The 15,685-nt window shown below is 37.7% G+C and overlaps 1 protein-coding gene across 10 annotated transcripts in view; it reads left to right on the top strand.

Moving 5' to 3' along the window:
- Positions 1-15,685, top strand: part of SENP6 (SUMO specific peptidase 6) — a 115,961-nt gene that overhangs the window by 94,745 nt on the left and 5,531 nt on the right. For 8 of the 10 annotated variants that reach the window (XM_032275481.1, XM_032275480.1, XM_032275479.1 and 5 more), the window contains 4 exons: positions 694-786; positions 5,478-5,905; positions 12,369-12,472; positions 14,180-14,268. In XM_032275481.1, coding sequence (XP_032131372.1) covers positions 694-786; positions 5,478-5,905; positions 12,369-12,472; positions 14,180-14,268 — 714 coding nt within the window. Of the gene's footprint in view, positions 1-693; positions 787-5,455; positions 5,906-12,368; positions 12,473-14,179; positions 14,269-15,685 lie in introns of those variants that run through there. The other 2 variants (XR_004268023.1, XR_004268024.1) reach the window with 2 other exon arrangements.

The raw sequence follows: 15,685 nt of genomic DNA, 5'->3' as shown, positions 1-15,685 counted from the left end.
GCTTGAGCAATCTGCTTGCCTCTGCCTTCCAAAGTACTGGGATTTCAGGTGTGAGCCATCATGCCCACCTATAATTTCTTTATAATTTCTCTCCATATAGTGATAGCATCCAGCTCTGATATTTGCTAGTAATTGATACATTTAAATATACTTAAGAATTGGTACATTTTTAAATTTAAAACTAGTGTTAAATATCTTCAATTGATGGCTGCTATGCATAATATAAATATTTTCTCTTATTTCAGCAATTCCTAATGTTGCATCTTAGAGTTGGTAATAGTCATTGGTTTTCACCAGTGCTCATAGTCTGTATTGCTTCATCTACCATCAGATAATGCTCACTTTTCCTACTGTCTTCTCCCCAGTTGCCCTAAGTTGTGCTTGGCTACACCTCTCAATATAATTGCTAGTACCAATTCTGCAGTAATAAAAATAGTAGAGAAGTCTAGGCAACACAAGCACTAGAACCTCCAGCCCTCAGATGGAGTAGCAGGAGTAAAATATCTTTCTCGTGTAGTCTATGCCTTCCTAGTTTCCATCCAACAAGTTCTGTTTTCTTTCCCCAGTTTGTTAAACTATTTTATACAACTGTTTGGGCTGTTACATCTGAATCTTCTTAATTTATAAATCACTGCATATAAGCCGGAACACTAGAAATATTTCAGAAGCTTGTGATTTATCTCTTTCTTACAGAATACAGCAAAAGCGACATGGGAGAGTAAAAACATGGACCCGGCATGTAGATATTTTTGCAAAGGATTTTATTTTTGTACCCCTTAATGAAGCGTGAGTAAGAATATCCTTTATGTAATTGAAGGCAATTTTTAAAAAATGAGTATCAGATGAATTCATTTTAAAACATCTTTCTGAAATCTCTTACATATATTTATACTGCTGTTTTACAAAAATTAATGCAGTTTCACAGTGAATCATGTAAGATGTTGAACTTTACAGACAATAGACCATATACCTTTCTAATCTCATTCATTAATGTCAAATAATATCTTTTTTTTAAAAAAAATGATACTTATTGTCTAGCAAGTAACCTATAGAAAAGTATTATTTTATACAAAAGGATGATTAAGTCACATAAAGGAATTAGAATATTAAGTTTAAAATACACTTCTGCTTTTAACCAGAAAGGAGAAATGATGGTTGGATTTATGCCATTTGTTCAAATTAAAAACCATGCTATTTGAAGCAGTTTCTAAGTAAATGGAGATGTTTAAATATTTGTATTATTCTCTCCCAATGGCTAGAAAAGATAGCATTGCTAGTATTATTATACAATTCAAACTTCAAAGTTTTTTTATATTTATTTTTTTGTTTTTCTATGCCCTCGATCCAAAGACCACCAGAAATATACTTGTAGTTGGAAAACTTGGGCTTATTACTTGCATCAAGGAATAACACACACCATGGGCAACTCTGGGGCCTATCAATAAAAGAGTGTTTGAAAGAACCTGTGACAGAATCTAGGCTTTCCTTGGGTGATTTGGGGGAGGGTTTAAAGTAGTAGTGGTTTGCTTAGGTAAAGAAGTAGCGTTCACTTATTAATAAAGAAGAATGTTGGCTGTTTTGTGGTTTCCAACCGTGACCTTATGTTTTTCTCTGCTTAGACAAATTATGATATGGCCCTCCTTTATCTCGTTGTATCATGCTTACAGAATATGCTTTCCTGGAGTTGGTATTCTCTGAGATTGTTTATGTATCATAAGCCTTGCTGTGCCAAGCTAGCTTCTGAATTTTTTTTTTAACTTTTGTAGAGATAGGGATTTCACTATGTTGCTTAGGCTGGTCTTGAACTCTTGGCCTCAAGCCGTCACCCCCCCTCAAGCCTCCCAAGTAGCTGGGATGAGCCACTGCTCCTGGCAAAGCTGTATATTTTAAAATTCATATTATCATAGTAAAATTTAAAATCTCATTTAAAACTAGTTAATTTCTTTGTTCTCTTCAAAAGAAGATTTTGGCTGGGCATGGTTCCTCACGCCTGTAATCCCAGCACTTTGGGAGGCCAAAGTGGGCAGATTATTTGAGGTCAGGGGTTCTGGATCAGACTGGCCAACATAGCGAAACCTCATCTCTGCTGAAAATACAAAAATTAGCTGGGCGTAGTGGTACATGCCTCTAATCCCAGCTACTCAGGAGGCAGAGGTTGCAGTGAGCCCAGTTTGCACCACTGCTCTCCAGCCTGGGCGGCAGAATGAGACTCAGTCTCAAAAAAAAAAAAAAAAAAAAAAATGGTTTCTTGACCAGGTACTAATTTGTCATGTAAAGTAATATGTGAGCTGCTTACTAGGTAAAAGGGAGGAAAGCCATTTGTCAGAAATGAATTATAAAAATTTAAAATAGAAATATAATTTGATGGCACACGATTTAGGGATAGACACATCCCTCTTAGTCACTATACCTGGGCATGGAAGTTATCGGTGTTTCCAGTCATGTTGGTGAACGGTAGAAAATGAACTCTGTAGGAGGGCTCTACCATTTGTAGATGAAAAAATAGTCTATAAATCAAGAGAGCTTGTTTTTGGTTTTGCTTTTTTTTTTTTGGAATAAAGCTACAAATATATACTAATTATATTAGATTGGCTGCCATATATTTGTCATCTATTTTATTTTTATTTTTTTCTGGTGGTAACAATTTTTGTTTTTCTTTCTTTTCTCGAGATAGGGTCTGTCTCTGTCACCCAGGCTGGAATGCAGTAGTGTGATGTTGGCTTACTGCAGCCTCAGCCTCCCAGGCTTAAGTGATCCTCCAACCTCAGCCTCCGAGTAGCTGGGACTATAGGTGCATGCCAGCACACCCAGCTAATTTTTATATTTTTTAAAGAGGATGGGATTTTGCCATGCTACCCAGGCTGGTCTCAAACTTCTGAGCCTAAGCAATCCATCTGCCTTAGCTTCTCAAAGTGCTGGGATTACAGGCATGTGCCATTGTACCCAGCCCTAATTTTTTTCTTAAGTTTCTAAGCTGTTTATTAAAAATTGTTACAGTACTTGCCAGGAACACAAATTTGATGTTTGAATCTGATCCATCTTAAGTGAAATTGCCTGGGGATTGTCTTTTCTTTTGTTTAGTTTTTTTTTTAGAGACAGAGTCTCATTCTGTCACCCAGGCTGGAGTACAGTGGTGCAGTCATAGCTCTCGGAAGCTTCAAATTCTTACGCTTAAGTGATCCTCCTGCCTCAGCTTCCTGAGTAGGGGGAACTACAGGTGTGTGCCACAGGTCCAGCTAATTTTTTTAGATTTTTTGTAGAGATGGGGTCTAACTTTGCCCAGACTGGTCTCAAACTTCTGGCCTCAAGCAGTCCTGTCATCTCAGCCTCTAGCACCAGGATTACAGGCATGAGCCACTGTACCTCGCCAAAATTGCCTGTGTTAGCCTCTCTCCTGCTGTTAAAGTTAATGTAGCTGTTATTAAAAGGAATCATAAAAGCAAAACCCTAGCTTAATGGAAGTAATTGTTGGAAGTAATTGTCTGATTCATCTTTCTCTTCTTAGCCAGGCCAAAAAGGATTTTTCCTAGTTTTTAGGTGAGGCAAATTTGTAGCTTATCCATATTGGCATAGTTAAGAAATGTTAAGCTGAAAGAATGAAGAAAACAGACACAAAGAAAAAAAAATGTTAAGAACTGTGGTAGGCTTAGGTTACAGCTGTAGGTTGAGAGTCACTGTATTATACTATATTTCATCAATTTCATTTTATTTATTTTGAGATGGGGTTCTCACTCTCGCCCAGCTGGAGTGCAATGGCACCGTCTTGGCTCACTACAACCTCCACCTCCCAAGCTCAAGTGATTCTCCCACCTCTACTCCCTACCCGAGTAGCTTGGACCACAGGCACATGCCACGACATGCAGCCAATTTTTTGTATTTTTGGTAAAGATGGGGTTTTGCCATGTTGCCCAGGCCAGTGTCAAATTCCTGAGCTGAAGCCATCACCTGCCTCAGCTTCCCAAAGTGTTAGAATTATAGACGTGAGCCACCGTGCCCGGCCTCATCAATTTTTAACACATTTTTTTCATATTTCAACACATGTAAAGTTGAGATGTGACTTACAATTAGTATGTGTTAGAAATGATGAAGAGGTTGGTGTGTTAGCCTGATGTAAATCCATAGGGTACTAAAGATCAATAATGAAGAACAGGAGAGAAGCAAGCGTTCATCCATCTGGCCTTCACGACACTGAAGATGAAGCCAGCCAGCCTTTATGACCTTTCTACTGGATGCTGTCCGATGAAGAGATGGTGTTGTTTCTTAGTACTACCTTGGGTACTCTAATCTTTTGCAGAAATGAGAATGTGGTATAATTTTTAATCCATGCCAAGATAATTTGTTTTTCATCCAGCAAGTATTTATTGAACATCCTCCCATAGGACAGATACTATTGTGTTTGACCAATAAATTCCGACATCTATAGCCTGTCCCTTGTATCCCAACACAGCCCTGTGTCTAGCAAAAAATTAATATTGGGCAGGACAGTACAGCTTCTTGCTCGTGTCCTATACTCTACTGTTAGGAACAGTGATACCTGAATTCAGCTGTATCATAAGCACCTACTTGATAGGTGGAACTCTTTACTAATACTGAAATTTTTGTAAAGGACTAGATTAGATATGTTATTTCTTTTTAATGTATTAAATTCCAATATAGTATGAGATAAAACATAACTTATATACATAGTTTTGATATTAAGCCTTTCCTATCTTATTAATAACACAGTAAAAGAACAAAACTATATATGCAATTCTTAGAAAATGTTGAAAATCATATGCTCCAATTAGACTGCTGAAGACAGTTTAATCTTTAAGATGGATAGTTTTCTATCTTTTTACATAAAGAGAAGGCAAATGGGAATGATGAGTTGCAAAGTGACATATTTACCAGATAAAGCAATGCCTTTTTTATTCCAAAAACAAGAAAAGGTTCAGGGATTGTTTGCAAAAGTAAATACAGGCTACATAATTTTAACATGACTGTGTTATTTTTGAATAAACACTGTATTCTGTTAATGAATCACTGATCACATAAAACAATTGTGTTAATTTGAGAATTGAAAAAAATAGGCTTTTTTTCTTTTTTGAGACAGAGTCTTGCGGAGTACAGTGGTGTGATCTTGGCTCACCACAACCTCCACCTCCTGAGTTCAAGTGATTCTCCTGCCCTAGCCTCTAGAGCAGCTGGGATTACAGGTGCACACCACTGTGCCTGGCTAATTTTCATATTTTTAGTAGAGACAGGGTTTCACCATTTCGGCCAGGCTGGTCTCGAACTCCTGACTTCAGGTGATCCACCCACTTTGGCCTTCCAAAGTGCTGGGATTACAGGCGTGAGCCACCACACCCAGCCAAAATTAGGCATTCTTAATAAATTCATTGGCAAGAACTTTAGAAAAAAATTTTAATTGATGTGTATTGCCAAATATAATAAACTTTTCTAATAACATATTTAGTCATTTCATTTGTTTTTTACAGTGCACACTGGTTTTTGGCTGTTGTTTGTTTCCCTGGTTTGGAAGAACCAAAGTGTGAACCTAATCCTCATTACTATGAAAATGCTGTCATACAGAAATGTTCAACTGTAGAGGACAGTTGTATTTCTCCTTCAGCCAGTGAAATGGACAGTTGTTCACAAAACTCTTCTGCCAAGCCTGTAATTAAGAAGATGCTAAACAAAAAACATTGCATAGCTGTAATTGATTCCAGTTCTGGGCAGGAAGAAAGTGACCCTCGTTATAAGAGAAACATATGCAGTGTGAAATATAGTGTGAAAAAAATAAATCATACTGCGAGTGAAAATGAAGAATTGAATAAAGGAGAATCTACATCCCAGAAAGTTACTGATAGGACTAAAAGTGAGAATGGCCCACAGAATGAAGGTTTAAGTTCCACGCATCATACAGGTACGTATCTAAATGTTTTGAAAGAATGAAAAAATTTAGAATAATTTGGATATTTTAATAAACAGGATTAAGGTTGGGCACGGTGGCTCACATCTATAATCCCAGCACTTTGGGAGGCTGAGGCAAATGGATCATGAGGTCAGGAGATCAAGACCATCCTGGCTAACATGGTGAAACCTTGTCTTTACTAAAAATAGAAAAAATTAGCCGGTGTGGTGGCATGTGCCTGTAGTCCCAGCTACTCAGGAGGCTGAGGCAGGAGAATCACATGAACCCGGGAGGCAGAGGTAGTAAGCTGAGATTGTGCCACTGCACTCCATCCTGGGTGAGAGAGAGAACGAGACTCCATCTCAATAAATAAATAAATAAATAAATAGGATTAAAATCCTGTTTTTTTTTTTTAAAAAAAAATTGGATTAATAGCTGGATGTGGTGGGTCACGCTTATAATCCCAAGATTTTGGGAGGCCAAGGCAAGAGGATCTCTTGAGGCTAGGAGCTCAAGACCAGCCTGGGCAACATAGCAATACCCCATCTGTAAAAAATAAATAAATAGAAAATGTTTAAAGAATTTACTTATAATATAGTAACATAACTTTTAATTTATACTGAGGTACAATTATAATAACATTCACTCATTTTAGGAGTGTAGCTTAATGAGCTTTGATAAACATATACATACGATCATGTAATCACTACCGCAATCAAAATTGAGAATATGGCCAGGGCACAGTGACTCCTGTCTATAATCCCAACAATTTGAGGGGCCGAGATGGGCAGATCACTTGAGCTTAGAAATTTGGAACCAGTCTGGGCAACATGGTGAAACCCCGCCTCTATCAAAAATACAAAAACTTAGACATAGTGCTTTAGATCTGTGGTCCCAGCTACTTGGGAGGCTGAAGAGGGAGGATCACCTGAGCTCAGGAGGCTGAGAGGTTGCAGTGACTGGAGATGACGCCACTGTACTCCAGCCTGGGTTTCAGAATGAAACTCCATCTCAAGAAAAAACAAAAAATTGAGAACTGTTTCATCACTCCAAAAAAAACAATCTGCTTATGCCCTTTTTGTAGTTTGTCTCTTCTGTCACTCCCAGAGTGGAATTTTGAAATTGTAGTACAAGGTTTACATTTTCCATTTATTGGAACTTCGATTTATTTTTATTTCATAGGAAATTTACAGTATTCAGCCTTAACAGTAGTTGTGCAGGCTGGGCATGGTGGCTCACACTTGTAATCCCAGCACTTTAGGAGGCTGAGGTGGGTGGATCACTAGGTCAGGAGTTTGAGACCAGCGTGGCCAACATGGTGAAACTCCATCTCTACTAAAAATACAAAAATTAGGCCGGGCGCAGTGGCTCAAGCCTGTAATCCCAGCACTTTGGGAGGCCGAGGCGGGTGGATCACGAGGTCAAGAGATCGAGACCATCCTGGTCAACATGGTGAAACGCTGTCTCTACTAAAAATACAAAAAATTAGCTGGGCATGGTGGTGCGTGCCTGTAATCCCAGCTACTCAGGAGGCTGAGGCAGGAGAATTGCCTGAACCCAGGAGGCGGAGGTTGCGATGAGCCGAGATCGCGCCATTGCACTCCAGCCTGGGTAACATAAGTGAAACTCCGTCTCAAAAAAAAAAAAAATACAAAAATTAGCCAGGTGTGATGGTGCATGCCTATAATCCCAGCTACTCAGGAGGCTGAGGCGGGAGAATTGCTTGAAACCAGGAGACTGAGCTGAGATCACGCTACTGAATTCCAGCCTGAGCAACAGAGCAAGACTCTGTGTCAGAACTAAAAAAAAAGAAAAAAGAAAAAAAAAAAAGTAGTTATGCAGTCTTAGATGTATGAGACAAATTAGACCTGAGTGTTAGTAAATTAAGATCAAATGGACCGAGGCAGAAATGAAAGTTTTCTCTTCAGAATAGTTGCGTATATTCCAGTGATAGCTTGGTTCTTCATTCCTCACTCCTTCACTGTTTTCAGTGGAAAGAGGCACTGGTCCAATCTTTGCTTGTTTAAATCGTTCTTCAGCCCTAATACATTGATTTTTGTCCTTGAGTCAGTTCCATAATTGTGGAACCTGTTAAAGAAATCTAGTTTCTATTTAAATTCTTAAATTTGATATCAAGACAATTATATAATTTCCTCCCCAACCTGCAAGTAAAATAGTCCTCCCTGTAAAAACCCGTTAACAGACCGGTCGTGATGGCTCATGCCTGTAATCTCAGCACTTTGGGAGGCCGACGAGGGTGGATCACAAGGTCAGCAGTTCGAGACCAGCCTGGCCAACATGGTGAAACCCTGTCTCTAGTAAAAATGCAAAAATTAGCTGGGCATGGTGGCGGCTGCCTGTAATCCCGTAACCCCAGTTACTCAGGTGGCTGAAGCAGGAGCATCGCTTGAACCCAGGAGGCAGAGGCTGCAGTGAGCCGAGATTGTGCCATTGCACTCTAGCCTGGGCAACAAAAACAAGATGAAAAAAAAAAAAAAAAAAAAAAAAAAACCCATAACATGCTATATAATGTGTGCCTTGCAAACTTCTTTAAAACTGTGAATAGATATAATACATTTTTCTTCTTTTTTTTCCTAACACCTTGGTCATAGAACTAATAAAAATTTTTTGGATGAAAAATATTGGTATAGGATATAGAATAAATTATGTGATTCAGAAAGAACCTATCGAAAATTGCAAATCCTAAACATACTCTTGGTACTTATACCAGATTGTATTATTTTAGTGAGTCAGAAAGCTATGGTTGAGCCTTTTTTGTTTTGTTTTTTTGAGACAGAATCACCCAGTCTAGAGTGCAGTGGCACAATCTTGGCTCACTGCAACCTCTGCCTACTGGGTTCAAGCAATTCTCTTCTCTTACGTCAGCCTCCCTAGTAGCTGGGATACAGGTGCATGCCACCTTGCCTGGCCTGTTTGGATCTTATAAGAAATCTCCTAAGCAGAAAAATCTAGAATAGATTAGTGGCTGCTTGGGGCTTTTGGAGTGGACAGGTGAAGTGGATGGGAATGTAGGAAGAGAGTGACAGCCAAATGGTATGGGGTTTCTTTTTGAGATAATGAAAAGGTTTAAAAATTGGTTGTGATGATGGCTGTACGTATACTAAAAACCATTAGATTGTATACTTTAAATGGGTGTATATGGTATGTGAATTAAATTTCAGTATGGCTATATTTTTTGTCTTCTTTTGACCAGTCATCTTATATACTTCAATGTGAATTCAAATAAGTGAATTAGTGCTTGACTTAAAGCAATGGGACAAAAGCCTAGGGCTTCATATACACAAACTCCAGAGCTTTCTAGTGCCCTTTCCTACAAATTAATTTTCTGCTCAAGTAACAACTAGTTAAATTTGAGTAAGTCTCAAAAATCCTATTGGAGACCAAAGCCAAAAATAATTTTTTTTATGTAGTTTGCCTTCTTAGTACTCGTTTATCCCGTTTACTCATTTTTAAATTATAGTTTATACATTTTGTTTTGTTTTTAGTATGTGTATACCATATCAGCTACTTCTTCCTCTGAACAAATGTTTCACAAAAAAATTACATGTAGTGATTTCACATATAGTCAACAAGTGTTGATACTTATGTCAGATAACATGCTGTAGTAAGTAAGTGGAAATAGGGTTTTACACTCAACTAGGGAAATAATAATGTGTGGAATCACTACTTTCACTTGCTGTTTTTTTCACTTGACACAATATGAAATAGTTGGTTTACCATGGTTCATGAAAAATGTGTATGCTTAAACTCTAGAATCACACTCAGCAGGAAGTTCTCAGAAACTGACTCTGATTTAGAAAACCACTGATTAAATCATCATCTATCAGTTTACATCAGGTCATTTGTTTATGGAGGGAATTGACTGCATCATTTAAGTTACTTTTCTCTTGGTTTTGAAAGGCATTTGTAGTTTAGTTTGTGTAAGGCAGATATTCATATGACCACAGTTTACATAGATAATAATGATTTGCTGCTAGAAATAATCTGATTGTAATTGACTAATTCTGAATTGTGTGACGATTTTGGACAAATTTTATCGAAATACAGGTGTTTTAGCTTTAAATAGACTTAAAAATACAGATTTTTGGAAAAAATAAATTGAGATCATTCTTTTTTTTTCTTTCTTCTTTTTTTTTTTTTTTTTTGAGACAAGGTCTCACTCTGTTGTCCAGACTGGAATGCAGTGGCACAGTCATAGATCACTGAAGCCTCTACCCACTGGACTCAAGCAGTCCTCCCAACTCAACCTCCTGAGTAGCTAGGACTATAGGCATGTGCCACCTGCCTGGCAAAGTTTATTTTCTGTAGAGACAGGGTCTCCCTATGTTGCTCACACTGGTCTCAAACTTAGGTGTTCAAGCAGTCATCTCAGCCTCCCAGAGTGTTGGGTTTACAGATGTGAGCCACTACGCTCAGCCCATAGTGCTTTCTTTTTGGTTGTGGCAGATATTTGTTCTTTTTTGAGACAGTCTCACTTTCATGAAAGTTAAGAGTGCAGCAATACAATCACAGTTCACTGCAGTCTCAACTTCCCACACGCAAGTGATCCTCCCACTTGAGCTTCCTAAGTAACTGGGACCACCCGTGCATACCACTACACCTGACTAATTCTTTATTTTTTTGTAGAGACAGGGTCTCACTGTGTCACCCAGGTGATCCTTCTGGACTCAAGTGATTCTCCTGCCTGAGCCTCCCAAAGTGGTAGGATTACAGGTGCTAGGCCACTGTGCCCGGCCCCATAGTGCTTTATTGGTTATTTTAAATAGTATGCTTCTGAACACAACAGTTAGATCTATATATCTTTTTCTTCTTCTTCTTTTTTTTTTTTTTTTTAAAGACAGAGTCTCACTTTGTCATTCAGGCTGGAGTGCAGTGGCATGATCTTGGCTCTCTGCAACATCCGTTTCCCGGGTTCAAACAATTCTCCTGTCTCAGCCTCCTGATTAGCCGAGATTACTGGTGGATGCCACCATGCCTGGCTAGTTTTTGTGTTTTTAGTAGAGACGAGTTTTCACCGTGTTAGCCAAGTTGGATTATGTATCTTTTCAGAAATACATTTTGCTTCCTTTTCATCCCATCTTGTTTATATTACTTTCTTAACACCTTTTTAGTAACTTATACCAAAGTAAATTTTATCCTGTCTGTAATACGTAAAAGTCATGCTTTTTAAATTTTTGATAGAAAAATAAATAAATAAAAATTAGTTGGGCATAGTGGTGTGCACCTGTAATCCCAGCATTCTGGGAGGCCACAGCAGGAGGATGGCTTAAGCCTAGGAGTTTAAGGTTACAGTGAGTTATGATTGCATCACTGGACTCCAGGCATGGCAAAAGAGTGAAAGAAATCCTGTCTCTTAAAAATCAAAAAATATGAGGCCAGGCACGGTGGCTCACGCCTGTAATTCCAACACTTTGGGAGGCAAAGGCAGGTGGATCACTTGAGGCCAGGAGTTCAAGACGAGCCTGGTCAACATGGCAAAACCCCATCTACTAAAAATACAAAAATGCCAAGCATGGTGTTGTGCACCTATAATACCAGCTATTCAGTAGGCTGAGGCAGGAGAATCACTTGAACCCGGGAGGCAGAGGTTTCAGTGAGCCAAGATTGTGCTACTGCACTCCACCCTGGGTGACAGAGAAATACTCTGTCTCAAAAAATAAAAATGAAAAAAAGCAAGTAAGTAAAATAAAATAACATTTTGAAATGGTAGTAAATCTTACATTTCTTTGAAATATGTGTGATTAGCTTCTTTCAACAAAATAATTGATTCATATTTGTCTAAAAACAAACCTATTACTCATAGGTAATGTTCATTTTTGTCCTGAATTATATAATTTTCTATATTGTTGAAATTTTAATTATAAAATTGTGCAGTTGAATTTTCTTTTATGTTCTATGATTTGCTGTTTCTGTTATTGGATGTTCAGACGGTCGTAGCTTTCATTACTAAATATATCTGATGGCTGGGCGTGGTGGCTCACGCCTGTAATCCCAGCACTTTGGGAGGCCGAGGCAGGAGAATCGCTTAAAGCCAGGAGGCGGAGGTTGCAGTGAGCCAAGATCACGGTGTTGCACTCTAGACTGAGCGACAAGAGAGAAACTCCATCTCAAAAAAAAAAAAAGATACCTGACATTTAAAGATAAAAAGTATTTATTTGTTTACATATATACATATGTGTATGTATTTAAGTATTTATATATTTAATCATAGCTGATACCTAGTTTTTAAATTTTAATGAATTTTAGCATCTGAGTAGCAAAAACAACTATAATTGACATGTCAGTCCAGGTTTTTAAAGTAACTCACCTTATGCTTGTAGTATTATACACTAAGGCAGATTTTGTTTCCTTGACTACTATTTTGTTAATTAACTACTGGCATTAATTTCAACCTTAGATACTATGAGTGATAGACATGGCCTTTTTTATTATGTGATATGTCTTATTGATACAGATGGCTTAAGCAAAATCAGACTAAACTATGGTGATGAATCAACTGAAGGTGGTAAAATGCTTGAAGATGAACTCATCGACTTCTCAGAAGATCAGGATAACCAGGTAAAACTTAATGCTTGGCAAAAAGTTCTAATGTTTTATCTAATTACAAGTTTTTCCTGCTGAACATAGTGGCACACACCTATAGTCCCAGTGACTTGGGAGGCTAAGGCAGGAAGATGTCTTAAGCCTAGGAGTTTGAGTTCAGCCTGGGCAACATAGGAGACTCCATCTCTTTTTTTTAAAAAAAAAAAAAAAAAAAGGAAAGAAAGAAAAAAATTTTCCTTTATTAAAGTCTTGTAAAGCAATTTCTTCGACTCGTAATTTATCATGGCTTCTGAATTTGGATCATGTCTTAAAAAACAAATTCAGCTTTCAAGTCAGAAGTTGCCAGGATAAATGTTTTCATGATGTTGCTGCTGCTGCTACGGTGGTGTGGACTGAACTTTAACCTAATGCTAATTATCCCACCCTAACTCAGCTGCCACCGACACTACCCACCTTCTTCTTTCAAAGCATTTATGGGCCATACTTAACCTTTAATCTGACTTGACATTCAAGAAGCAAATGTTTAAACCTTAAATATGTGGTATATAAGTACCAAAAAAATTAATATCGTTTTCCCATTTTGCCAGTAATTTTTTTTCTCCTGTCTGATTTGATTTATATGTCATGGCAGAAGCAGATAATATTTAATTAAAGTTAACATAGATGAATTCTGACTTTTCCTTAGATTCTCTTTGCCCTAATAAACAGTATTAATACCAAGAATAAAGTATATCTGTGAATATACTTTATTTTTTAGTTACAGTTAAAGAGGATTTTATATTGAGAAAACTTTATAAGAATCCTACAGCATAGCATTTTGTTAATTCTCTGACCTTTCATTAGTTGTTAGGACATACCGAGTTGTACAGTAGTGAAGATAGCTTTATACAGTATCTTTCCTTTTTGTTTAATCTTCTGTGAACAAAAGGCATTTTATGATATCTTTTGGTATACAACATATGGCAGCTAAATATAGCTTTTCAATCCAACATATATAGGAATTACATTCATGATTTATAATAAGCACTTGTTCTTAGGCACTTTTGGTTATAGCAGTTAACCTGTGATGTGAACAAGCTAATGTAGCTGTGCCTTATTATTACTGTTATTCCTACTTTAGGTTATTACATTCGTAAAGTTGCCAGAAGCTTTCTCAAAGAACAACAGTAACCAAAAAAGGCCTTGTTTATTTTACATTCAAGAGAACCTACAGAATAAGGACACAATGTCCTTAAGTTAGCTTCTCACAAGAGAGATGGTTATATGAGTTTCTTAAGAAAAAGAGTTTCCAAAAACCCTTTAAATATTTCTAATATGAAAACATTATCCATGTAAAATAATATAGGTTATTTATATCCTATTGTGAAACAGCTGTCTTAGCCAGCAAACTAAATTTTTGTAAAAATAAACTAAAATCAGAGTAGTAACATTTGATGGGAGAAGAATCAGTCATGATATATTCGGTCTTAAAAATTTATTCTAGAATGAGTAAATGTAACAATTTGTTAAAAACTTTTGATAGTTTCTTTCCCTTAAAATGTCAGTGTTGTGGCATTAGATAATTGGAATTAAGTAACATACCACATCTCTAGTGTCTCATCACCTAAATAGAGAAAAAATTTTGACATTCATTATGAATATTTTTGTCTTCAGTGTGCTGTTTTGTTAGGCTATTATTTAGATTATATATTTTCAATATTAACAGTAGACTGTCTTTTATAGGATGATAGCAGTGATGATGGATTCCTTGCTGATGACAACTGCAATTCAGAGATAGGACAGTGGCATTTAAAGCCTACTATCTGTAAACAGTAAGCATTAACTATATCTTGCAAACTGCATAATTTTTATTTAAGTATGCTCATAAAATAAAACATAATAGGACAGTTTTTATTTAAACAAATACTTAAGCAAAACTCATAAATGCTGCCAGGTTCAGTGAGGAAACTTGAGGCATGCTATCCAGGGATTAAAATGGGAAGAATGGATAATCATTTCAGTCCTCCATTTGCCAGTTTCTCTAGCCTCTGTGTGCACATGTGCACGTCCAAGTGTTTTGTTGTGTTTGTAAACTTTTAATATTTTTTTTGTTGCGTTGTGTTTCTTTTGTTTTTGTTTTGTTTTCTTGAGACAGAACTTGCTCTCTTGCTTAGACTGGAGTGCAGTGGTATGATCTCAGCTTACCACATCCTCTGCCTCCTTGGTTCAAGTGATTCTCATGCCTCAGCTTCTGAAGTAGCTGGGACTACAGGTGTGTGCCACCATGCCTGGCTAAGTTTTATATTTTTAGTAGAGATCAGGTTTTGCCATGTTGGCCAGACTGTTCTCAAACTCCTGGCCTCAAGTGATCCACCTGCCTCAGCCTCCCAAAGTACTGGGATTACAGGTGCAACCCACCGTGCCTGGCCACAACTTTGGATAGTGAACCACTGTTCATTTTTATTAACAGTGTTTGGGAGCAGAAATCTCTATATATCAAAACAGTAACATGAGGTTGGAGTTTACACTGATTCCTTAGCTACTTTATGAAGGTTATAGAGTAACCAAAGACAGGCGTAAGAGAGATGTTCCATCCAGCTGAAAACTCCAAATAAGAGTGAGTCAGTTTGGTTTTCAGAAGTACATGTTTCTTCTGAGGTCACTCCAGAGATGCCAAACTGCTTAGGTTTAATCTCTTTTGACTTTTTTTAATAGAAAATTATTGACAGAAACTCTTAGTAAGACACTTTGAAAATGAAGCATCATTTTCATCATCATTTCATAGGAAAATAGAGACTAGGGTAGTTAAAGAATCTGCTCTTGGCCGGGCGTGGTGGCTCACGCCTATAATCCCAGCACTTTGGGAGGCTGAGGCAGGCAGATCATGAGGTCAAGAGATTGAGACCATCCTGGCCAATATGGTGAAACCCCATACCTACTAAAAACACAAAAACTAGCTGGGTGTGGTGGCACGCTCCTATAGTCCCAGCTACTCGGGAGGCTGAGGCGGGAGAATTGCTTGAACCCGGGAGGCGGGGGTTGCAGTGAGCTGAGATCGAGCCACTGTACTCCAGCCTGGCAACAGAGCTAGACTCTGACTCAAACAAACAAAAAGAACCAGTATGCTCCAAACTTTGTAAAATTTTAGCAGGAAGAACCTAGATAACTTCCAGACACAGTGGGTCACACTTCTAATTCTAGCACTTTTGAAGACCAAGGTAGAAGGAGCGCTTGAGGCCAGGAGTTCAA

This window comes from Sapajus apella, unplaced genomic scaffold, assembly GCF_009761245.1.
Source record: "Sapajus apella isolate SASKATOON/1434 unplaced genomic scaffold, GSC_monkey_1.0 scaffold6, whole genome shotgun sequence".
Taxonomy (NCBI): domain Eukaryota; kingdom Metazoa; phylum Chordata; class Mammalia; order Primates; family Cebidae; genus Sapajus; species Sapajus apella.
This window is presented reverse-complemented; position numbering and strand designations above follow the sequence as displayed.